The 26,682-nt window shown below is 36.7% G+C and overlaps 1 protein-coding gene across 1 annotated transcript; it reads right to left on the bottom strand.

Annotated features, from left to right (window-relative positions):
- Positions 1-2,519: 2,519 nt before the first annotated feature.
- LOC131151972 (conserved oligomeric Golgi complex subunit 8) lies at positions 2,520-26,171 on the bottom strand. The gene is made up of 12 exons (XM_058103507.1): positions 25,862-26,171; positions 25,559-25,711; positions 25,180-25,328; positions 9,630-9,707; positions 9,418-9,511; positions 9,213-9,287; positions 8,728-9,024; positions 8,000-8,067; positions 7,861-7,915; positions 7,366-7,504; positions 3,305-3,489; positions 2,520-3,192 (listed from the first exon to the last, which is right to left on the bottom strand). Exons 1-12 carry the CDS (start codon positions 25,979-25,981, stop codon positions 2,818-2,820), a joined length of 1,788 nt encoding a protein of 595 aa, XP_057959490.1. The 5' UTR covers positions 25,982-26,171; the 3' UTR covers positions 2,520-2,817.
- Between the last annotated feature and the right edge of the window lie 511 nt (positions 26,172-26,682).

The following is a 26,682-nucleotide window of genomic DNA, read 5'->3' on the forward strand; positions in this document are numbered from 1 at the left end:
CAGAACAGTGAACAGAGTAGAGGTGGCTCTGCTCAACCTCAGAAGGCTCTCTGTAGCATTTCAGTTTCATAGTCTTCAAAAGTTTCACTTCTGATTAGAAAACCATTTTGGCAACATTCATAATTATTGATGCCCAGCATCACATGCAATGCACGGGTGATATAGCTTTATTTGTTTTTTTATATAATTAATAAAATTTTTATTTTTATTTTATAAACTTATTAAATTCATCTCCAATATCTCTAACATTGATTTGCTATCTAAAATTGATTTGCCATCACAATTTTTTTTTTTTTTCCCCTTTTAGATTGATAGTGGTTTGGAATTGATAGTAAAAGTTATCTCATCTTCATTTCTTACCAATTTCAAATCCTGCTCATATTCGAATATAAGACCTTGTATCTCATTAGGTATTGTCAGTTATATGAATCCCTTTTTACCATTTTGTATGATCTAGACAATATCCTGTAAAGTCGAAGTATTATTTAAATTTTTATTGTCTCGGTCCAAGTTATACGTTATCTATGCTCCCTCTTATTACCATAAAATGCTATTTAAGGAATTGGTTCGCTCGATTTTGAGGAAAGAAACATGGGGACAATCCTAAAATTGTTGCACATTCCAATCGCTTATGGCAAGCCCGGTAGAATTCAAAAATCTTTTATTTTTATTTTGTATCCAATGTTTTATCTACTTCAGCATATCGTCATGTTGAATTTTTAAGACAAAAATAGCAATGTGATGAAGGACAAACATGGAGGGATTGACTCTGAATAGTTTACATTTCGTTGAAATTTTCTTCCTAAACCAAAAAATTGTTTTGATTTGAAAACTTTGAAACAATATTTTTATTTGAAAATTTTAAAAGGATCTAGTTTTGATTTGAAAATTGTTAAGGTTCTATTCACTTGTGAAAAATAATTTTACTTTTTATTTTCAGTTTTCTAAATGATTAAAAAAATAACACATTTTTTTATTTTTATTTTTAAAAAGGAGAGCGGGACCTCCATTTATTTATTGATATACCCTCACTTTTAGCGGGAACAATACCGTGGTTACAAGACTTGCATTGGGAGAATACAGATAGAAAAAATTAAAGGTCTCTCAAAAAACAACACCAACATCCAACCAAAATAAGATTACAAATCCAAACAGAACTAAACATGAACAAAACAACCAATAAAACACCCTACGCATCAAACGAATCAAAAGAAAAAAATAAACCTATACCAATACCAAAAGGAAACCAACTAAATATATCTCATGTAAGCCGTACCCATCTTATCCAGTTTATACAAGCCTTTGATAACTCTAACAAGTTGACTACTATTTGTAAATATCACCTTATTTTACTCTTTCTCAAATTCATATAAGAAATTTGATAAAAAAAAAATTGTTAAACTTCATGTATAAAGCTTGAAAATTTAAAAACAAAATAGCATTTTATAATTATTTAGAGATCGATGTTTCAACGCCCAAGGAACTAGACAACGCGGTACAATTGGAATTCAACCTGCAATTTTAAAACAACAAACATGCGTTGAACGTTGCACATCTTATCTCAAAGCCACCAATGGTAACAATTATTACGCACCCGTAGTCATACAATTGAAAAAACTAGCCAAAGTTTTCCATAAGTTATCCTAATCCGTTCAATCTATAAATTTGAATTTGTATAGATTTAAACACGTATAATAAAAAATTATTTATAAAAAATATTTCACATTTATGTTAAATAATACTTAAATTTGTAAAAATTGAAATTCAAACTACAAACCCTATACTCCGAAAAATAGAATAATAATATCACTAAACACTGACATGATGTTTTCTAGAAAAATTTAAAGCTAATGAAGATTATTATTATTATTATTATTATTTGGGTAAAAGACATTCATCTTTCATGAGATTTGACAAAAAGACTTCTCTTGAAATTTAAAAAATATTGCAAATCACTTCTAAAATTTCAAAAATATCATAAATCTCCCCTGAAATTTAACAAAAAGTCATAAACCTTCCCATAAAAAACTTGCCGTTTTACAAAATATAGTAGGAGATTTATGCCTTTTTAGCAAACCTCAAGAAAAGTCCCAAAAATTACTGAAACCTCATAGGAAGTTATTATTACTATTATTATCATTAGGGTAAAAAACATTCACCCCCTTGAGGTCAACTAAAAAGATCAAAATCTCTCCTAAAATTTAGAAAATGTCACATACCTCCCTTAAGATTTTAAAAATATTACAAATCTCCCTAAGATTTGTCAAAAATACATAGACATTTTCTTAAAAACTTTTCTTTTTACAAATTATAATGAGAGATTTGAGTCTTTTTGACAATTCTCAAGATCGATCCTTGTAATTCTTGAAACCTCAAGAGAAATCATTATCTTTTTGTTGAATCTCAGGATATGTCAGTATTTTTTGCCATCAACTATTTTTTTTTTTTTTTTGCCACATTCTAAAACCGAGGAAGAAAATTGTAATCAGCCAACCTTCACATGACCTTACACAAGTTCATATCAACAAATAAGCCTGTTACAAAATCAATATATTCCAATCCTACACTAGGATACTTTCCACCTCTGCAATTTCGTCCACTATTACCATCCCAAAATCAAATATTGAGAACCCCAATACATGAAAATCTTCATCGTGTGGATCGGTATCACATGACTTAAGGTAATGTCTGTTGTAACATTGAGTTGGTAAAGAATTTGCCCCTTTACATCACAGGGAGGCAGGATAAATTTCTATGACAATTTTAACAACAATCATTTCATGGAACAATTAGACATTTTATGTCAACAAAGATGCTTCAGGCATCACTGTGCCTTTCATTAGTCTGAAAGTTCGTCTCCTCTTGTCCATCCTCATTGGTCTTCTGCTCTTGTCCATCCTCAATGGTCCTCTGCTCTTGTCCATCCTCATTGGTCCTCTGCTCTTGTTCCTCGTCATTGGTCCCGTCTGCTTGTTCGACATCCACTGGGTCCCCATTTTCCACCCTTGGCAGGTCACCGTTATCTGACACGCTCCTTCCCTCTGTATTTTGAACTGGTTTGGGCGGTTCTCTTGAGGGTGTGACTGTCAATAAGCGGCTAATTCCATCAAACAAATTCTTGGCATCAGTGATAAGAGTAGCCCCTCCAGGGTAACATCGACCGAAGCATGTGGCACAATGTGGATAAGCAACCTAAAAGGAAAAGGAGAGTACCAAAAAAGTTTTAAAAAAGGGTCAATTCCATGCAAAGTTACTGTTAGTTCCCTGCACAAGTAGATCATTCAAGAGTCGACAAGCATTTCACCTCAATGAATGCCCGGCAAAGGGATAGGAAAAGTACTGATTCATTCTCCCTAAGCATCCGAGTCGCATTGTACCTCAATAAAGAATCAGAAACAGCCTGCAATCCCTTACACAGTTCTTGAGCAAGCACATGTTTTAAGCTAACTGGAGCACAGGGACGTAGTTCATTCATTGCAGCAGATATGCCTACAACCACAACCATGAGAGAGAGATAAGAGTAGCAACCAAAACATTAGCAATCCTCTGTAGGACTATGCATCAATTAAAAATGTCATAATAATAAATTCAGCAGCAACCATGAAATTTTCACATGAATCTTAAGGCCTGTTCAGTACTGCAGTTGCGGTTGGCAGTTGGTGATACAGTCTGCCTTTGCTCTTGAAGTTGGAGGTTGTGCGTGAAAAAAAAGCTACAATTTGGAGCTTTCGCCAATAGTTAATTTTTGAAATTTTTGAAAACAGCCTCTTACAAAAATGCAAGGTACGGCTGCATATTATAGACCCATTGTGGTCCACCCCTTCCCGAGACCCCGCATACGTAGGAGCTTAATGCACCGGGCTGCCCTTTTATTTTCTTTAACAACCACCAACTGCAGAAGTTAGATTATTACCGAACACTACAGAAAATTACATTTTAGCATTTGCCAACCATTAGGGACTACCAAACACCTAAAATGCTAAAATATTGATCGCAACCCTCAAATGCATTTCAAACCACACACTCAATCATCTTAAATCAGCCCCAATGCAGAGAAAGAAAGAAAGAAAGAGGTATGTAAAATTGGTGAGACTCAAGGTTATTCTATGATGCATCTCCTTTCAAGCCGACAGCTGGATGTTTCAAGTTGTCTTTCAATGGTTAAATGTTTGGACCCCTAGAAAAGGAAAGATACAGGATGATTAACCAAATATTTTTTAGAATAAACTTTGTTTTGGTGGCAGTAGAATTTTCCATCTAGTGAAATTTTGTCATTCTTACAAGGAAGAAAATCTTAAAGACAAGAGATGAAGTATATCATTGTATAAAGCATAAAATTGGAGATGGGAGGAAAACTATTTCTTTTATGATAATTGGCATCCCTAGAGCCTCTTATTCAAAAGATTCAGTTCTAGTATTAGTGCTGACTCCTCTGAAAGAAAAAATATCAGAAGTCCTTAAAGATCAAAGCTGGAATTGGCCAACAAGAAGAAACATAAGAATAACAGAAATAATAGATCAGATTGAAGGAGATCCTGATACTAATACTGAAGATTGTACCCAATGGGCAGCACATGCTTCAGGTTATTCTTTTTATTCAGCATAGAATCAGATCAGAATGCCATTTCCAGAAGTTCTATGCTGATCTGTTATATGGTTTAAATCAAACATACCAAGACATTGGTTCATTTGCTGGTTTGCTATTCAAAACAGACTATCCACTGTGGATAGAATAACAAAATGAGGGAAAGTTGCAAATAATATCCACTGTGGATAGAATAGCAAAATGAGGGAAAGCTGCAAATAGTATGTATTCATCTTGTAGTAATGGAAATGAAAGCAGAGATCACTTATTCTTTGCTTGTTTGTTCTCTAGAGAAGTCTATGATGGAGTTCATAATTTCTTTGGCTTGACTAAGTCTTTCTCAACCTAGCATGAAGAGCTGCAATGGCTAATAAATCCGGGGAAAACAAAGACAGTGGATAAAGAAAAATAATTTGGGCTGCTCTGGCGTACCACATATGGAGAACCAGAAATAGTTACATGTTCAAGGAAGAAAGAGTGGTACCTAAAACTATTATACAGAAAATCTGCTTTGAAGAGCAAGGAAGATGTTATGGAAATAGTGCAGGATCTTAGTTCAGTTTTGCTTTGTATGTTGTTGTATACACTGTTTTACCTGCTTAAGCTAATATATTAGCTTTCTTCTTAAAAAACAAAATAAAACTTGAAACATCCAGCCAAAAAACTAATATCTAATCCCTGAAAGTGCTAGGGTCAAACTACTAGAGCTTTAACAGTCATGTCAAATCTAAATTCCAATTCAACATGAAAATATGCCAAAAATATATATTTTATGAATTTGAAAACACACACATACACACAGATCCTTGCTGTGAAAATGTAATTTCCTTGCCATCTGGTGCATACGCAGAATATGATGATTTTGTTGCCAGGAATATTGAGGAAAAAAAGAAATCGGAAAAAAATAATAATAATAATAACAAATTTGCACATTTCATGTTGTTAAGTACTTTGGTTTTGTTTCAAAGAAATGAAAATGTATCTCAACCAGTCCATATGGTCACTTTGGTGGGGTCAGTCTGAGCTGAGAGGAGGTATTTCTTTCCTCAGGTCCCAATTAATGAAAAACTGTTAATTTGCTTCAATACTTAATTACTCACTGCCAAAGAATAAAATTTTCATATTTTTGTATGCACTTCCATCAATATTCTGGCTATCAAGGTCCCTAGCTTCATGTCAGTGTAATTATTTTCCAAAAAGACAAATTTTTCCATTTCTTATGGTGTTCTAATTGTCTACGTGTCTAACCTTGTACTCAGGAAAACATAGTTTTTTAAATTAAAAAATTAGTTTGTATACCTCAAAATAAAAAGGAACAAAATCATCAGCTTACAATTTTCGGAAAATTTAAAGCAAAAAACTCAATCATTTTTGCACATCACAAAGGAAATAAAGGAGATATTCAAAATTGTAATAACCATCGTGGAATTAAACTTATGAGTGATACAATGAAACTATGGGAAAGGGTAGTTGAACAAAAATTAAGGTTAGAAACGAAGGTCTCAGAGAATCAATTTGGTTTTATGCTTGAGAGATCTACCACAGAAGCTATATATCTTTTAATGGAAAAGTTTAGGGAAAAGAAGGACTTGCATATGATATTAATTGACCTTGAGAAAGTATATGATAGGATACCTAGGAAAGTTCTATGGTGGGTTTTAGGGGAAAAAAAAAAAAGTATGTAGTAGGTATACTAATGTCATTAAGGGAATGTACGATGGAGTAATGACTAGTGTAAGGACTATAGATGGAAAAACTAGAGAATTTCCAATCACCATAGGTGTACATCAAGGATCTACTTTGAGTCCCTATCTTTTTGCTTTAGTGATGGACCAACTGACTAAGAGTATTCAAAAGGAGGTTCCATGGTGTATGTTATTTGCAGATGATATTGTATTAATTGATGAAACTAGGGACGGAGAAGGGCCTGAGTTAGAATTATGGAGAGAATCTTTGGAATCTAGAGGCTTTAGGATAAGTAGAAATAAAACAGAATATATGAAATGTAATTTTAGTAATGATAAGAGGAATATTGGAGAGAAAGTAAACTTGATGATGAACAAATAAATAGCACTTGTAGATTTAGATACCTTTGATCTATTATGCAAGCTGAAGGAGAAATTGAAAATAACGTAATGCATAGAGTTAAAGCAGATTGGGTAAAATGGAGAAGTGCTTCAAGTGTGCTCTATGATCATAGAATACCTTTAAAATCAAAAGGGAAGTTTTATAGGACGACTATAAGACCAGCTATGTTATATGGATCAGAATGTTAGGCGATGAAGAAATAGAATATCCAAAAAGTAAAAGTTGTCCAGATGAGAATGTTTAGATGGATGAGTGGTATAACATTGAAAGATAAATTAAAGAATGAACATATTCGCCGTAAGTTAGGTGAAGCTCCTATAGAAGATAAAATAAAGGAGGGGCGACTCAGATGGTATGGACACTTGCAATGTAGGCCACATAATGCGCCAGTGAGGAAGAGTGAGTTACTGTGGAGGGCAGTAGAAGGGGTAGGGGTAGACCTAAAATAACTTGGGAGAAGATAATAAGTAAGAATTTAATATCCCTGAATCTGTCAAAAGAAATGATCCATGATCGCATAAATCGGCAGAAAAGGATTCATATAGCCGACCCCACCTAGTGGGACTTAAGGTTTGGTTTTGTTGTTGTTGCAAAGGAAATAAAGGTGGGGAAAAAAGAATATTACAGTAATAAAAAGCTTTTCTCTTGACTAAAAAAGAAATACATTTTCTTTAGTAAAAAATCTAACTCACCATTAACAAACACAGCCAGAGGCGGATGCTCCATTAAGTTAGATGGTGGAGTCACATCCTCCTGACTTTCTTCACCTACACTATTGGCAGGAAAGCCCACTGCTGGTAACGGGACCCAGCGATGTGAATCCAAGACTAACTGAAAAGTAACAAATCATGTCAGCAAACACGGCAATGAAAATGATTTGCTCGCTTCTGAGAATAACTTCAAGCCTAAATTATCTAATGCGCTTATTTGTTTGCTAAATAGATTTACCCTGTGTTTGGGAGAGGTCTTGGATTTGGATTTGTGTGAATTTGGAAAATATGTATCATAAAATTGTATTAAGTTTTGTTTTTAAATCCAAATCCAAATCCAAGGATTGAAATCCATGCTCCTAAATGCAGCATTAAAGAAGGATAATTCCATATGTTTCTTCTAAAAAAAAAAAAAGCAATAAAAATATGCAGCCAATGTCAAACAAAAAGGAAAATTTCAACCACTTATCCACGTACCTGAAAATTTTCAACAGCTGTTGTCATATTCTTTGAGAATAGATTGAGAACTGCCCTGCAAAGTACTTGAAATGAATTATTTAATAGAAGAGAAGGATTGAAGATCTGGGGTAGAATATACATTTATGTGCATGCTTACTCTTCGAAAAGCGAAGGAAGCAAGCCTCGAAAATCCAATCCAACCCAACCAAGTCCCATGGCACAATACTGTCAATAACAAAGGATCAGGTCAAAGTCAATACAGCAAACAGGAATTTACTCCAACTAAAGAATTCTCGCCTCCTTCGCAGGAGTCAGGACAATGCATGCTCTGATAATAAGCACTTAGAAGAAGCCACCACAAAACAGTTCCCAATCTAGAGACTCACAGATTTAGATGAAAAATTCCAGCCAAACAATCTACAATATCAGTTTCACCAAGCATGTCAATGCATCACTTTTTGAGCATGTACTGTTAACCCAATAAAAATCTATCCAACACATAATGACAATTTCTTCACACATGCTATATAATGTCTAACAAATAGGCATGAATCCAATATAACACAACGTAAAAGCACTAATCAACTACTTGTACATCATTACAAGTTTCTTAACCTCTTCCTTCCAACAAAAAATTACTTGTTCATCACCATGTTCCAAAACAAGGTAAAATCAACACATTAACAAGACAATAGTTACTTTATAAATGAATTGCACTTCTGGATTAAATTTATCATATGCAAAAAGGAAAGAAATTAATACAAAAAAAAAAGAAACATCATGGAATTTTGATATTCACAAAAAAGTCTGCACACACAACTTCCTATTTGAAGCTTGAAGAAAATGTAGAACATGTGCAAAAGCAGTGAAAGAGCAAAAAAGTACCATGCACTGATCCAGGATATTTGACAAAGATCCCCCCTCAGTTATCTTAGGGAGCATAACCTTTAGAGTTTTAAGGTGAGAAGTAATTTGATGCATAGCCCAACTAAAAAGAAGCCCACCATCATAGTTTTCTTCGCTTCCTGATGTATCATCAGCAAATATGGCTCGATACTGGTTAACAACATCAAAAAGATGCATCCTGTGGCAATTCACCATCCCTTTTAAGTACTCATAAGCATTTCTCTGGTCCAAGTCATCAAGAATGCCATTAAGCCATGCCTCACGGCATCTCAAAAACTGTTCTACAGGAAAATAGCTTGGTCAGATACATCTGCATAAGGCATGTTAAAGTGCAAACAAACAAAATTTATAAAAGCAATTTGAATGTCGACACAAAACCAACAACATATTTTTGCTACAAATGTTCATGTTAAGGTGTTACACAAACCATGAAGGTAATGTAGGGAAAAGATCATATTCTTTACCTGCAAACGCATTTCATATTCGCTGAAAACTCCAATACGACGTAAATATCCAATAATGCGAAGACACTCTGGCAACTGCAAAACAAAAGGATACATGACTTAAAATGAGTGAAATTTGTCAACCCGTCATTCTATAAGATGAGCCATTTTGATTCAAGTGAACATGCCCAATGATCTCCTTTCTCTGACAGCAACTGAAAGATACCTGAATATTTGATCGAAGTTTCTGGAGAAGCTGGGAAAGAAGGGATTGGGTGGTCTGCTTAACTTCGGCGGCCAGTGCCTGAATTACTGGTAACCTTTTGAAAGTAAATAGTAAATAAACAAAATCTCAGCAAGCAGACTTTTACAATGTTGACAGCTGGAAAGCAGAAACCAATCTTTGCCAGAGAGAAGAAAACAAAATTAAAAACTCACTTCGGGTGCATCGTTGAAAGTTTGCACACAAATGCTTCTAAATCAAGAGCTTCATCATAATTACCATTCCTTACACATCTGCAGAAATACAAAAATCAATGATGCTACAAGTAACCATTCTAACATGGAAGACCAGGAATAGAAAATATGAAATATACAAGATGGATTATTATCAAAAACACCGCGTAAGTCATTTAAATGTCATTTCAAATCAAGAAACCATCATCCAGTTTGATAAGAGTGGGACATAGGTTCCCAAATTTGCAGGTCTAAGATCGAAACAATTGGAATGGTAACTGCAACTAATCACTTAGAGATCTAATGTCTGAAGATTAGACTGACTATCTAACAAAAACCAACTCCATAAAAGTAATTCTTGTAGCACAGTATAAGGATTTATGCTTCATAGCATGACCATGAAGAAATAACTATAGCTCCACTCAAAAAATATCTGTCATGAAATTTGTAATGCACGCAAAGGCTGTGTTCAGGAGCATGAGCTTCAGGCTTCGAATTTGGATTCGTATGTATTGAACGAAATTCAAGACTATTTTGTATCACATTTTTTTCAAATCCACACAAATCTAAGTCCAAGGTCTAAACTGCACACTCCCAAACATTGGGAAAAGGAAATTAGACATTGGGAAAAGTGTATCAAAAAATAATCTGAATACAGAAAAGGCCATCTTAAGCTACAGAAAACTAAGTAATTTAAGCCTGAAAAGAATTTTGTAACAAGAATTTTTTTCATAAATATCTGAGAAACCATGAACAAAGGGGCTTTTTTGTGGATAGAAAAAAGAAATATACTAATAAACAAGAACGTACAAAGAGGATGAGAAATCCTCCAATGAATCAGGGAACACCCAACACTCTCCCGGCAAAACAAAAAGTTTGTTCCATGTGCAAAACAATGCGCAGCAGAAAACTGTTCGGATCGTGCAATGCAGCAACCAACGATGAATATTACGGAAACACAATCACACACAAATAATAAGGAAAGCAAATAAACAATGACACAAGAATTAACGTGGTTCAGCAATGTGCCTATGTCCACGGGAGCAAGCGGCGGCTGACTTTCACTATCATCCCAAAACCAGGGTTACAACATTGCATATATGCTAACCCTATACGTACAAAGGGATTAGGAAGTTCCCCAAATACCCCTGTATCAATCCCTGGAGGTTTTGCCTCCCCGAATTCCCAACCTACTGATCTTCCCAATTCAAAATTCAATAACAGAGCCGAACAAAACCGTTGACGGTTTCTTCCCAAGGCTAAACTGTCAATGTAACCATCGGTTGTTTCTTCCTATAGCCTAACTTCCTTATTTTTCCTCACCATGCTTTCCCTGTGCATGTGTTCCACTCAATATGAGCCACATACTCCAACAATCTCCACCTTGGTGAATATTCACCCCTTAGGAGAAATACAAAAAGCATAACCCGCAGCTCTACCTGGGACAGTAGGTTAGGACGCCTCCCATCTAGCAACTAGAGACGTTGAACAAGTCCAAGCAATGCTTGACCTTGTCCATGGTAACAAGCTTTGTCAACATAGCTGCTACATTCTCAAAAATGTGAACTTTCTTAAGTAGTAGTTCACCATAAGCAACCAACTCTCTGATCCTATGAAACCGCACATCTATGTGCTTGGTCCTCGCATGATATACCTGGTTCTTAACAAAGTAGATGGCACTCTAACTATCACAATGCAACTAAACTCCACCTTACTGAATACCTAGCTCTTTGACCAATCATGTAAGCCACAACGCTTCCGGCAGCCTCAGCCACTGTCATATACTCTGATCCAGTAGTAGATCGTGCAACAAGTGACTGCACCATGGATCTGCAACAAATAGGCCCTCCCACAAGGATGAATACGTACCATGTGGTAGACATCTTGTCATCCAAGTCCCTTATATGGTTTGCATCCATATCTACCACTAAAGGATCACCCTATTGTCTGCTGAACATTATGTCATAGTCTATAGTACCCCTCAAGTATCTGAAAATCCACTTGACTGCATTTCAATGTTGTCGACCCGGATTTGAAAGAAACTTACTCACCACACTAACGGCTTGCACTAGATCCAGCCTTGTACAAACCATAACATACATTAGCACCCCGCTGCACTAGCATATAGGACCTTTGGCATGTCATGAACATCATCGTCACAACCTAAAATGATTCACCAACAGTGTACTCACCGGTTTTGCATTATCCATGCTAAACCTCTGAAACACCCTCTCAGCATAGTCACGCTGAGATAACCACAATCTCCTGGAAGCTCTGTCCCTGCAAATCTCCATCTCAAGAATCTTTTTGGCCACACCCAAATCCTTCATGTCAAACTCTTTGCTCAACAAAGTTTTCAACTTGTTGACCTCAGTCAAACTCTTTGCAGCAATCAACATGTCATCCACATAAAGCAACAAAAAAATAAGTGAACCATCATCCAGACTCTTCACATATACACAACAATCATACTCACATCTCCTTAACCAATCCGGATCATGTAGGAGTCAAACCGCTTGTACCACTGCCTCAAAGACTGCTTCAACCCGTACAATAATTTTCTCAATTTACAAATCAAGTGCTCTTGTCTAGGCCGACTGAACCCTTCTGGTTGTATCATGTAAATTAACTCCTCCAAATCATTATGGAAAAACATTGTCTTTACATCCATCTGCTCCAAATGCATGTCGAAATGCGCCACTAATCCCAACACTGCCCTGATGGAAGTATGTCTAACCACAGGGGAGAAGATCTCATCATAATCAACCCCTTTCCTCTATGAGTAACCCTTTACTATTAACCGAGCCTTGAACTTTTCTCCTTCTTTTTTTGATACCGCTTCTTTCTTCCTATCCACCCATTTGCAACCTATCACCTTCTTCCCCTCTGGAAGCTCCACCAACTCACACGTCTAGTTCTTATGCAAAGACTCCATCTCTCGGTTGTGCACTGCCTCTTGAAAAGTAGTACGATCCCCGCTACTAATAATGAGTGCATAAGAAACTAGATTATCAAATTCATACCTGGGAGGTGGCCTGATAGTGCGTCTAGGCCTATCTATAGCAATATTGTGATGCTGCTGGTCACTTGAGTTAAAACTCCCTACATTCTGAACATTGTCATCTCCACCTTGAGTCTCTAGCTCCACCTGCACCATATGCTCATTGCTGCTGCAGTTTTCTGACACTTGTTTCTCTTCTTCTTCTTGAGTTCACTACAACATGGCTTTCTCATCGAAAACTACATCTCTACTAATCACTACCTTGTCTGCCTTCGAATCCCACAGTTTGAACATTTTCACCCCTTTCTGATATCCCAGAAATATACACTGTCTAGACTTTGCATCAAACTTCGATCTCTCTTCACTAGAAACGTGCACATAGGCTGAACACCCAAACATCCTCAAACAAAAGTAGTCTACCGCGCTACCTATCCATACCTCCTCTGCAACTTTCCCATCTAGTGCTGCCTTTGCTGATTTGTTAATCAAGAAACATGTCATATTTAATACCTCTGCCCAGAAGTTCTTTGCAAGCCTTGCATTTAACCTTAGACGCCGAGCTCTTTCAATTATAGTTCGATTCATCCTTTCCTGCCACACCATTTTGTTGTAGTGTCTTGCATATTGCGAAATGTCTCCAAATGCCATGCTACTCGCACAACTCCTTGAACCTCGAATCAGTGTACTCAGTACCATTGTCTAACCTGAGGCATTTGATTTTCCTCCCAGTCTGGTTTTCCACTTCAGCTTTCCACAATTTGAACTTGGCAAACGTCTCTGACTTGTGTCGCATGAAGTATACCTAGACCTTCCGCGAGTAATCATCAATAAATCTCACGAAGTACATATGTCCTCCTCATGATGCTACTCTTACCGGCCCCCAAATATCTGAATGAATGTAGTCAACAATTCCCTCCGTCTTATGTGCGACTGTCATGAACTGCACTCTATTCTGTTTCCCAAGCACACAATACCTGCAGAAATTCAACTTACATTATTAGACACCCTTCAAAATATTTCTCTTATGAAGCTCCATCATCCCACGCTCACCCATATGCCCTAACCACATATGCCACAAGACACTACTATCTGACACTGACTCTGCAGCTGCAGCTCCACCTACAACTGTGGTACCTAACAGTGTATAGAGATTCTCCGATAATTTCTTCCCTCTCATCATAGTCAGAACACCCTTATTCATCTTCATAACCCCACTTGCAAACTTGTAACTAAACCCATTACAATCTAAAGTGCCCAATGAAATTAAATTTTTCCTTAACTCTGGTATATGTCTAACATCACATAGCATTCTCACAACACCATAAAACATTTTGATCTTAATATTCCCTATTCCGACAATTTTGCATGAAACATCGTTTCCCAACAGAACAGAACCAGAATTACCAACCTATAAGTGGTGAACCAATCTTTGTTTGGTGTCATGTGATAAGAGCACGCCAAATCTAAGATCTAATAATCCGTGAGACGATCTGAATTGGATGAAACCAAAAGCATATCACCATCTCCGCTCTCTAAGTCTCCTTCTTCCACTACATTCGCTGATTTTGATGAACCCTCTTTATTTTTTGCATTCTCCTTCTTCCTCTCTGAAGAATCTGATTTTATTTGCCCCTTTTTCTCGCACTTAAAACATCGTACATCCTTCCTTTTCCTAGAATTGGACCGAACCTCATTGTTACTCGGTCTGCTCTGAAACTTGCTTCTCCCACGTTCCTGGTTACCCTTCACCACAAGCCCTTTACTTTGTGAAATCTCATCACTGGCTTTCTTCCTCTAATGAAAACCCAAAAGAGCACTCGTGATATCCTTCAATTTCAGAGTTTCTTTTCTCCATGTCAGAGTTGTAACCAAATTTTCATACGTAAGAGACCTAGGTAGCGAATGCAGCAGCATCAACACCTTGTTTTCGTCTTCGAACTTCACATCAACCCGCTTCAGATCACTGATGATCTAATTAAACACGTTGATGTGTTGATTCAGATATGAACCCTCTAACATCTTAAGCATATACAGATTCTACTTAAGATACTTCGTCAATGACTTGGACATATACCGACTCTCCAATTTCAGCCAAACTGCCTTTGGCGATTCCTCATCCATGACGTGATACATCACGTCATCAGCCAAACAAAGCCTAATAATCACCACGGCCTTCGCTTCCAATTCCTTCCAACACATGTCGTCCATGCCTTCCAGCTACCTTCCGTATAATGCCTTCACCATACCCTGCTACACTAACAAGTCTTTAACCCCCCTCTGCCAAAGTCCAAAATTTCCCGATCCGTCGAACTTGACTATATCGAACTTCGCAAAAGAAATCCCAACTAAAATCAGAATGAATAATTTCTGTATTTCTTGAATAATTTTGTATGGACCACTTTACAATATTTATAATACAATCGGAAGATCTAAATATGGAAATAATCTCCTAAACAAATCTCTCTCAATAATATACAATATATACTTCCCTAAATTACTTCACGATATTCGAAGATAGTCAGGATTTCTACACTCACCCTCAAGTTGGATCATAGATATTGATCATATCCAACTTGCAAATGAAATCATCAAAACTCTGGCGGTTTGTTCCTTGGTAGGTACATAAGTCGAACAGATGGTTAATTCTTCAACCTTCTCTTCGATAAAATTTCGGTCCACTTCAACATGCTTAGTCCTGTCATGTTGAACTGGAATGAGAGAGATACTGATGGCTGCTTTGTTGTCACAATAAAGTTTGATAGGGAATTTTACCGAGATTTGTAATTCTTCCAAGAGTTTTCGTAACCACAGTCCTTCACATATCCCTTGTGCAACTGCCTTGAATTCAGCTTCAGCATTGCTTCAAGCCACTACATTTTATTTTTTGCTCCTCCAACTTACCAAATTTCCCCATACAAAAATGCAATATCTGGTTGTAGACCTTCTACCTTCCGCTGATCTTGCCCAATCCGCATCTGTGAAAATTTCTAATTCCATGCTTTCACATTTCTTGAAGAAGAGTCCTTTGCCCGAAGAACCCCTGAGGTACTTGAGGATCTTATACACAACATCTAGGTGAGTCTTTTTCAGTGAATGCATGTGTTTACTTATCACACTTACCGCAAGCGCAATGTCGGGTCTGGTATGCGATAGGTAAATTAGTTTACCAACTAAACTCTAATACCTCTCCTTTTCAACTAGTATTCCACAGTCTTCGGCCCTCTTTACTACTTCAATCGGGGTTTCACTATGTTTGCATCCAAGCCTGCCAATTTCGGTTAGGAGATCAAGGATATACTTTCGCTAAGAGACGCCAATACCCTTTTTTGATCTAGCAACTTCCATTCCTAAGAAGTACCGCATTTGTCCCAAGTCTTTAATTCAAACTCAACAGCTAAGACTTTCTTTAATCTTTCCATTTCCACTATATCATCGCCAGTTAAGATTATATCATCAACATACACTATCAGAATTGTTTTCTTACCACTTTCAGAATGTTGAAAGAACATAGTATAATCTAATTGCCCTTGTTGATATCCTTGATTCTTTATATCTTTCGCAAATCTGACAAACCATACTCTGGAGATTGCTTGAGTCCATACAAGGACTTCTTGAGTTTACATACTCTGTTTTCTTCACCTATCTTACTAAAACCTGGTGGTATCGTCATGTAGATTTCTCATTCTAACTCGCCATTTAGAATTGCATTCTTAATGTCGAGTTGTTGTAGTGGCCAATCTAAGTTAACTGCCAAGGACAGGAGGACCCAAACTGTATTCAATTTAGTCACTGGTGTAAATGTCTCTGTGTAGTTAATGCCATAAGTCTATGTTAACCCTTTTGCAACGAGTCTAGCTTTATATCGTTCAACTGTCCCATCAGCTCTATATTTCACTGTGAAGACCCATTTACAACCAACTAGCTTCTTCCCTCTCGGCAAATTCATAACGTCCCAAGTTCCACTTTTTTCCAGAGCCCACATTTCCTCCATGACAGCTTCCCTCCATTTAGGAATCTCCAAGGCGCCCTGGATATTCTTTGGAATTTTTATCCTGTCAAGGTTAGAAGTAAAGCACAATATTTTGTAGACAGGCTTTTATAAGACAAGTATTTTGACCAGGGATATTGATTACATGACCTGGTTTGTTTTCTAACTACAATAGGTAAATTAATGTCATCAGGTACAAACTTATCAGAAGGGAGCTCATGACCTTCTATTACCTAATCGGGATTGGGCGTTGACTCATGGTTGCTCGGAGCTATCACCAGTTCCATCTCTCTTGGTGCCTCAAGTATGAGATTCTCCCTATTCTTTGTGTTTTGCTTTCTTGAGTAAACAAGTATTTCTGTATTGTTTTGTTTTTCTGCATCTTCCCCTGAGGTTAAGTGATCTTTTGTACATGACAAGTCAGGAAATGATGCAATGGTAGACTCAGGGAATGATGCAATGGTAAACTCAGTGTATGGCACAGATTCATCAATAGAGAAATTAAAGATCCGATCTTCACTCCATTTCTCCCCCTAAAGAGAGAGCTTTGGGAAGTAAGGAGTGGTTTCAAAGAATGTGACATCAAGGCTAACAAACAATTTTTTTGTAACAGGATCATAACATTTGTAGTCTTTCTAAGTAGGAGAGTAACCAATAAAAATGCACTTAATGGCACGAGATTCCAATTTATCCCGATTGTGAACATGAACGTGAACAAATGCAGTACATCCAAAGATTTTTAGAGAGAGATTGGAGTGGAGCCGGGTATTGGGAAACCATTCCTGGAGTTTCTGAAGAGGAGTGGCAAAAGAAAGAACTCTACTAGACATTCGATTAATGAGGTGTGTAGCGGTTAAAATGGCATCACCCCAAAAATATTTTTTCATATTTGTAGTGAACATCAATGCCCGAGCCACTTCAAGAATATGCCTATTTTTACGTTCAGCAACCTCATTTTGTTAAGCGGTATCCACACAGGAACTTTAATGAACAATTCCATTTTCTTGAAGATAATGTCCCAAGATATCATTGAAATATTTCGTACCATTATCAGTACGTAAAATTTGAATGTGAGTTTGGAATTGTGTTTGAATCATGGAGTGGAAATTAGCGAAAATAGAACGAACTTCAGTTTTATCTTTCAACAAGTAAACCCAACAAATACAAGTATGCTCATCAATAAAAGTAACAAACCATCTCGTGTGAGTGCGATTAAAAGGGCGTGCGGGACCCCCTATATATCACTGTGAATCATAGTAAAGGGTCTGGATGGTTTGTATGTGGATTTTGGAAAGGAATTACGCTAGTATTTTGCAAGTTCACAAATCTCACATTAAAATTCAGAAGGCGTTTTATTTGAAAAAATGGAAGGAAATAAACGTCTTAGATATTGAAAATTTGGATGACCCATCCTACAATGCCATAACAAAATTTCACTATCACTAGAAACAGATGCAGAATCACAAATAGTAGTTTTACATTGTTCACTCACATTAGCCTCCTCAAAGTAGTAAAGTCCCTAACATGGTTTTAAATAAAGACCGCGACCGTTACGTAACGCCATTACGTAAAGGTTTTTTGGGTTACCGATACCGTTACACACCGCAAAATTGGTGGGAAGAAAAATCACGGCCGTAGCGGCCGTTACAAACCGCGACCGTTACGTAAAGGCTGCTACGGCCGTTACGTAACCGCTACAGGACTGTTACACCAAAAAAATATTTTATTTTTTACTTTTTCTTCTCACTTTTTCTCTCTCTTTCATATATCATTCTCAATATTCCAAGTGGCAAAAGGGCGAAAAGATTATAATGAGGATGACAATGATACAAAATTTACTTTTTCTTTAAATACTCACAATAGATGCATTAATTAACAATTTCAAAATACTAACTTGTTAAAATTTTTTTTTTTTTATTAATATTAGTAATGTGATATTTATGTTCTTTATTTTTCAACTTCAACCTTCTTTCTTTTCTAGCTATTTTATATTTATATTATTCGTATGTCTTATGTGTCTAATAGATTAATTGAGTGTATAATGTATTTTATTTTATTAATTCATTTATCACACATAAGAATTTATCACAGATAAGAACAATGAGAAGTATAAATACGTGCACACACGTAATTTTCTATCAATGATGGTTTAAAACAAATGTAAACTTGTTGCCCTTACCAAATAACTTAGTTACTCAAACTAAAGGGTCCAAAATACACTAAAACCCTTTCTAAGAATGGCCAAAAGCTTAAAATATGCAACTACGCTAATTTGCACAAGGTTGTGCGTGCTTCAAAAAAATTCACAGCCATTACACCCGCTTCCCGTTATGTAACATCCGCTACTCCTGCTTCCCGTTACACCTGTTACCGTTACGTTACGCTACCTGCTACCGCGATTTAAAACCATGGTCCCTAATACTCCTTAGCAATACCAATCATCTTCCCCGATGATTAGTCATGAAAAACACAATGAGAGGAAAAAAATTTAGCAAAGCAATTGGAGTTTTTAGTTAACTGGCTAATGGATAGTAAGTTGCAGGATAAATTAAAAACATGAAGAATGGACTCTAGTGTGATTGTCTTGTTAGCACCGGAGGAGTCCATAGGTGTGCTTAATACGCATGGGTGAGCACCAACTTGACCCAAAAGCTTAAGCCTACTGGGTCTTCGGTTACACCATGTATATAAGCACCCATCAAATACTCACTTTTTCCAATGTGGGACAAACTTCACAAATGGAGTTCTCAACAATCTCCCCCTCACTTGTGAGTTCCAACTGCACCCCCTTAAACGAAAGCTCCACCACATGTGAGTTCCAACTGCTCCCCCTTGAACGGAATTCATCTTCTCCCTTATGGGACAAATTCTCCAACAGTTTACTCAAGTGGGCCGTCTTACGTGTCTTGGATTGTATTCCAAATGACGCTTCCAAACCAATCCTACCTCCCACATCTTGACCCAATTTGGATCCATCTTGGCAGCTTAGATGATCCTTCTTAACTTCGGTCACACACTCCCACACCCCGAGTTATGAACCATCGGCTTCGATACCATTAAATCAGAATGAATAATTTCTTTATTTTTTGAATAATTTTGTACGGACCAATTTAAAATATTTATAATACAATCGGAAGATCTAAATATGGAAATAATCTCCTAAACAAATCTCTCTCAATAACATACAATACATATTTCCCTAAATTACTCCAAGATATTCGAAGATACTTGGGATTTCTACACCAACCATTGTAACCAATAGCTCTAGTACCAATTTGTTGTGCAAATCAATGCGCAGCGAAAAACCGCTCGGATCGTGCAACACAGCAACCAACGATGAACAATACAGAAACACAATCACACAGATAATACGGAAAGCAAATAAACAATGACACAAGAATTAACGTGGTTCGGCAATGTGCCTACGTCCACAGAAGCAAGCGGCGGTTGATTTTCACTATCATCCCAAAACCAGGATTACAAAATTGTATATATGCTAACCCTATACGTACAAAGGGATTAGGAAGTTCTCCAAATACCCCTATATCAATCCCCTGAGGTTTTGCCTCCGAATCCCCAACCTACTGATCTTTCCAATTCAAAATTCAAAAACAAAGCCGAACAAAACCGTCGATGATTTCAAACAAAACGTCGAAGGTTTCAGACAAAACATCGACGGTTTCTTCTCAAGCCTAAACCGTTGATGTAATCATCAATCAAACCATCAACTGTTTCTTCCTGCAACCTAGCTTCCTTATTTTTCCTCACCATGCTTTCCTTGTGCATGTGTTCCACTCAATATGAGCCACATACTCCAACATTCCAAAAACTACAAGCTAGATAACAACGCAAGCATAAATGAGCATGATCCTCATCACTACCATAACACATAATACAAATATTTGAGGATCATGTCTTCAAAACTACAGCAAATCAATTATGTTAAACCTATTGAGAATGGCATCCCACATAAAACCGTTGCCTTTGACGCGACCTTAGCTCTCCACAATCTATTTGCAAAAGGAAAAGAATAAAAAGACCTAATTGGATGAGCATAGAATGATTTACAAGAGAACACAACCAATTATCCGAACACCAGATTCTAATATCCCCATAGTAAAGTGATGAAAAGAATCCAACTACCCACGAGCGAGACGAAAGATCCTCAACATCCCTATTCTTAAGATTACAACAAATGTAAAAATCCCAAGAAGCCTCCTAATCATCCATTCATATCAAGAAAGGAGAAGAAAGGAGCATCAGGACACAGAGAGATGGAAAATAAAGGGAAGGCAATAAACAAGCAAACATCCCCAATCCAATATCCTTCCAAAACCGAACCCTACACCCATCTCCCCCATTATATTTTATACAAAGGAAGAGCAAAGAAGTTACTTGTAAGATGAATCTCCAAGGTATGTGAATATCTATAATATCTATAATATTGGCATCCTAGCCACTCTCCAGTAAACGAAATTTAATTTTAGTAACCATATGCCAAAGAATTAGTTTCCATAGGAAACCACCATACCATTTTCCCACCAAAGCAATGCTTTTAGACCCCAGATTGTCGAGACCCAAGCCACCCTCCACCCTAGACCTACCAGCTCCAAACTGACAAGATGATTGCTCTTCTCACCACGCTTGATTAAAGCAAATCCTGCATAATCCTTTAAAGCTCAAGAGCCACACCCACCATGATCTTAAACAAAGACAAAATAGAAAGGTATCAAGGAGAGGCATGCTTGAATTAAAGTGCCCCATAGGGAGAAGAACGCACCCTTCCCTCCATCTAGACGTTGAGACAACGTATGATCACCGGATCCCAAAATCTATTGGACCATTTTCCCTCTGAAAGGGACTCAAAGATAGGACAAAAGCACTGCAAAATCGCACACTCCACAGCAACCAAACTAGAAAGTCACCTTATGTAGTAACCTAGAAATATATATATACGTTATTTAATTAATTAAATAATCATTATTATTAATTAAATGATATAATATAATATAATATTATAATATTATATATATATACTTACTCTGTAAATTAACGATTTCAATTCCTCTCTCTCTCAGGCGTCTCTCTACAACTCTCTCTCTCCTCTGCCTTCCCTCTCTCCTTGATTTTCTCGGCCAAACGTGCGCCGCTCGAAGAACAGGAAATACCCCTAGGTTCCATTCTACGCCACCGACATTTTAACTGAGTAGATTCGTCATAGGAGCGTCATAGGCACCACTTCTAGGATAAGGTCAACTCACACTCTCTCTTCAATTTCTCCTCAATCTTCAGCCAAACTGACGATCAGAAACCACCTCGTGGTTCTAGGGGCGATTCCATCCAAGATAATTGGAGCATATTAGTAATTTGGGATTCTTGGGCACCACTCCAAGGTTAGGGTAAGATTTAGGGAATTAAGCAAATTTGATGTTTTTGGGAGTTTAATCATTTATTTGGAGTAAAAAATGTTAAAATAGTATTTTACTTGGGGTTGAGTTGATTAAACTAAGATTTATAAATTCAGAATTCGTGTGAGTGCCGTAGGCACAGTTTTGGAATCCCTACAGGCATAGTTTCAAGAAACCAGGTAAGGGGAATAGATTAAGCCAGTTGTTTTGTAAATTCTACCAGTTAAAATGGAAATTATATGTGTATGTATATGATTATCATACAAGTTTTGAAAGTCAATCGTTTAAACTGAGGGTTTTGAGCCTAGGGTTGTGTTAATAGTTATTATCTTCAAAAATGAACTGATTAAAGTAAAAAAAAGGCTACAGGATTTAAGTAATGGATTCTCTGGATAATTTGATAATTTGACTGGTTGAAATGATTGATTGGAATTGTTTTACATTTTCTAAAATTGGCATGTAGGGTTAATTATCTCCGTTTTTCTTACCAATGCTTATTTTGAGTATTAGATAAATTGTGCAGATAATTTAACCTATATTTTCAGTAAAGCAGATAATGAACATGGATTGACTTATTTCAGTAGTTATATAAATATGTGTATTATTCAAATTGTGTGGCATGAGGAAAAATGAAAATACTATGTTGAGTTATGAAATATGTATAGTATGTTGAAATACTGAAATGCGTTGGGATTATATTGTATTTAGAATTGTTTAATCAGAGCAGAGTATTAATGTTAAATTACAATGTATGGTTTGAGAACTCCGGTGGACCAGAGTACACACAGTACCATTGTGAGAATTATGGATAGCTTAGTACAACCACATGTCTTAGAGAGAGTGTTCGTATTGAATAGTCGATTGAGCTGTGAAGGGTAAGGTTCCTTCTGGAGTCTAGACCAGCATGGGAAAGTCAATCGGACTAGCAGACTGAAGAGTTGGGAAAAGATTTAACTCTTATGGGCCAACTAGGGTTAAGTCCAGCCTACAGGCTGCACAACCCGTCATAGGGGGAAGCATGTCGGTTTTGATCCATCTGACAATGAGTTCTAAATTTATATTTATAGATTTAACCAGGGTATAATAGAGCAGTGCATGTAAATACAAAGTAGTGTATGTGAATACAGAATATATGAAGACAGAGGATGTGAAATGTGATAACAGAGTATGTTATAGGAGAATAAAGCGTGTGAAAAAAACAAAGATTATGAAGAATTGGGTTTTACAGAGATAACAGCATACAGAGTAAAGTAACAAAGTATTATATGTATTAAATACAATAGTATTATATATATTTAGGGCAAAGTAAACTCTCCGCCAGAGGGTTTGCTGAGAAAGGCGAGTGCCCTGATAGGTATCAGTTGTAACCATACCAAGTTGCATAACGTATTAGAGCAGAGGGGAGCTACATGCATGGGCATCTAATCTCCCCTATCCTCGGAAACTTTCGTTCATAAATAATTGTATGTATGTATGGTCTAAGAATGATTTTATAACAATGGTTAATTAACAACTGATGATATTTTGTATACACTAAACTCATGATAGCCACACACTGACATTAATCTATTCCATCTTACTAAAATGTGTCTCACCCATTATACAATTCATTTTTTTTCAGGACCTTCGCGTGATCAAACTTAGCGAGCTCGGGGTTGGATTTGTTGGCATAGTATTTTCGTGAGAGGGTAGAGATCTTAAATGTATTTTTGGATTTATATTTTTTAGTTTTCTGAAATGTATATATAGATACTAGATGTTGGAAATTTCTTTTTTTTTTTTGAGATGTTTATATAGAACTCTGGTATATTATTGAAGATGTTTATTTATTTTTCCACTGCGCGATTGAGGTTATGGTATCAGATACAGGTGATTGGATCACATCACACCCCGAGCCCCACTTGGCGGGTTCGGGGCGTGACGCCTTAGGCCTCAAATTAAAACAACAGCAAGATCACACTTACCTAAATTAATCTAAAGCCCTAAAACTAACTCAAAGATCTACAAAAAAGTGAGAATATTACAAAAACAGCTCCCATGATCTGACAAGAAAAGAATCATATCATCAGCAAACTGCAGATGAAACACGATCACACCATCTCACAATGCCTTGGACAAGACCTCTATCAATGGCCCTCTCAATCATCCTACTCAACACATCAGCAATCCAAAAAAAAAAATGGAGATAAGGGATCCTGTTGTGTCATACCCTTAGAGGCTGAAAACCAAGACTTAGGTTGACCATTAATAATCACAGAAAAGGAAGTAGAAGAAAGGGAACCCCTACTCCAGCCCTTCCATCTAGCTCGAAAACCCTTCCTAACTAGGACCTATCCAAAAACTGCCAGCTAAACCTGCCTTCTCAAAATCCATTTTAAAAATAAAATCTCGCTTCTTACCCCTCCCGACATCCTCCACGACCTCATTGGCTACAAGGATGGCATGCAAGATACAGTCACCTCCCACAAAAGTTGCCTGAGTACAAGAAATGGTACTCCCTATCACCTCTTTAATCACATCAGCAAGAACCTTAGGAATTATTGATGTTGCATTTAAACTTATTCCTCAACAAGACATTGTCTTTTAGTCTGTTCAAAATAATTCATCAACATTACCAACTCAATTCAGCGATGTTGACCACCATAACTGTTGATGGATTAAATATGTTACTCACAAAAAGTGCACTACCAAGAGCACCTAACATTATATATGATACAAAAATGCACCTGGTTCTATGCACCATGAGAAAGACAAATAGAGTGTTTTCCTTTTCGCAAGGGTGGGGAAGAAGTATGGGAAAACATTTCCTACTGCAAACAAGTCAACGACTCAGGGGAAACCCCAGAAAGAGGTTACTATAGCATAACCAAGTAGGAATCACATATGAAAAAACCAAGCCAGAAGACTTAATTATGCAGATAAACTTCTAGAATGTTTTTTTTCCCAGTTTCCTAAAAGGGGCCTGCCTTCTCCCAGTCAACTTATTTTTTTTGGCAATCAACAATGAGTATATCAGATACAGAAAAGTAAATCTTATTCACGTAGCATACCCCATAGGCCATTTGAGAACTCTAGCATGTAAGACAACTGATTTCATAATAAAATGTGGTCTTTACAACTTTCTCACCCACATACGTGTCCATAAGCTGAGGGATTTCAAGCAAATCCAGCAAAGTACTATGATTAGCTAGTAATATTTGGTTCATCTTCCTCTTCTCCAAAATCTGTTCCGCCGATTCAATGAACTCGGTGCAACCAGATGTCAGCTTTGGGATTTCATTTATCTGCGAAGAAAATGGGGCAAAAATGTCAGCATCAACCGTTTCATTTATAAAATAAATCAGTCTCAAACTACTGCATTCTAAATTACAGTCTCCCATAACACATAAGACAAGGAGCCCAATTCGAGCTCAACACAGAATAATTGTTCTACAACAATGCGGCATCAGGAACAGAAACACCAATCACGTAACAATCAGAGCCTCGCTATCTCGCATAAGAACTGTCAAATTACCAGATATTCAAGATGCTTATCAGCGGCAGAGACTTCCTCGCGAATCGCCTGCAATGCATCGGCGGCACAAATGAATGCACGGTAATTCCCAACCGCCACCTCCTGCATCTGCCGCCTAATCCGCTCCGCATCAACACGAAGTAGCTCTGGTTCCTACACAGAGAGAGAGAGAGAGAGAGTCAGAACCTAGCCAAATCCACGAAAATTTCAACAATGATGGTAGAGAGAAGACGTTATCACGGACTAAAGCTCTATGAAAATTCAGTAAATATCAGACAGATAAATTCACACACAAACACATACTTTGTGGAGTCGATCGAGAGTGAAGGAGAGGAGCTCAGAAACGTAGGGCTGTTGGGAGACGGAGGCGAGAGGGAGGAGACTGGCGACTGTGGCCGTCTCCTCCTGAGCTTCGGTCTCCATTGATGAGCTTTCAAAATGACCCTGCCGAATCAAGCCTCAACGGTTAGGGTTCGATCTCCAACAGAGAGGTGCAGATCAAAGCCTAAACGCAACCGTCGACCGCCCTTCCCCTGCCTTCTTCCTTCTTTCAGACTACTGCTTCTATCGTTTTCTGGTTTCTCTTGCGAGCCTGCTCAGTGTTTACCGTTCTGTTTTTAGTTTTATTTTTAAAGAATTATAAAAACACCATTTTGTTTTAGTTTTTCAACATTTTTTTTATAAAAACCTTTACAAAATAAAAGTATTCTTTTTAAATTCTTTATTTAAATATTTTATAAAAAAAGCATAACATTTCTCTACCTCTTCAAAATTAAAAGTATAAAAGATAAATTATTTTTCATAATCAAATAAGTTTTTAATGTTTGTAACTTTAGGCTCTGTTTGATACCGTTATTGTTTTCTGTTTTCTTTTTCTATTTCTTTTTCTGTAAAGTGAAGAAACAAATTATAAAAATGTGTTTTTTATTTCTGCTATCAGTTTCTAAATCTTTGCAAAAAAAAATTTAAAAATTTAATTTTATGTTTTTTAGTTGTTTTCTATTGCCAAAAATTTTAATATCCAAAATTATTTTTTTAGATTAAATCACTCATTTTATATACTTTTAAATTAAAATTAAAATAAAATGATCATATGACTTAAATATAATTAAAATAAAAATATA

This window comes from Malania oleifera, chromosome 3, assembly GCF_029873635.1.
Source record: "Malania oleifera isolate guangnan ecotype guangnan chromosome 3, ASM2987363v1, whole genome shotgun sequence".
Classification (NCBI taxonomy): domain Eukaryota; kingdom Viridiplantae; phylum Streptophyta; class Magnoliopsida; order Santalales; family Ximeniaceae; genus Malania; species Malania oleifera.

Excerpts from the sequence above, each read along its gene's own strand:
- LOC131151972 (XM_058103507.1), bottom strand. The coding sequence starts at position 25,981 with ATGGAGACCGAAGCTCAGGAGGAGACGGCCACAGTCGCCAGTCTCCTC. Across the intron at positions 25,712-25,861 it reads CTCTCGATCGACTCCACAAA|GAACCAGAGCTACTTCGTGT; the intron begins GTATGTGTTTGT and ends CTCTCTGTGTAG. Across the intron at positions 3,490-7,365 it reads TCTGGCTGTGTTTGTTAATG|GCATATCTGCTGCAATGAAT; the intron begins GTGAGTTAGATT and ends TTGTGGTTGTAG.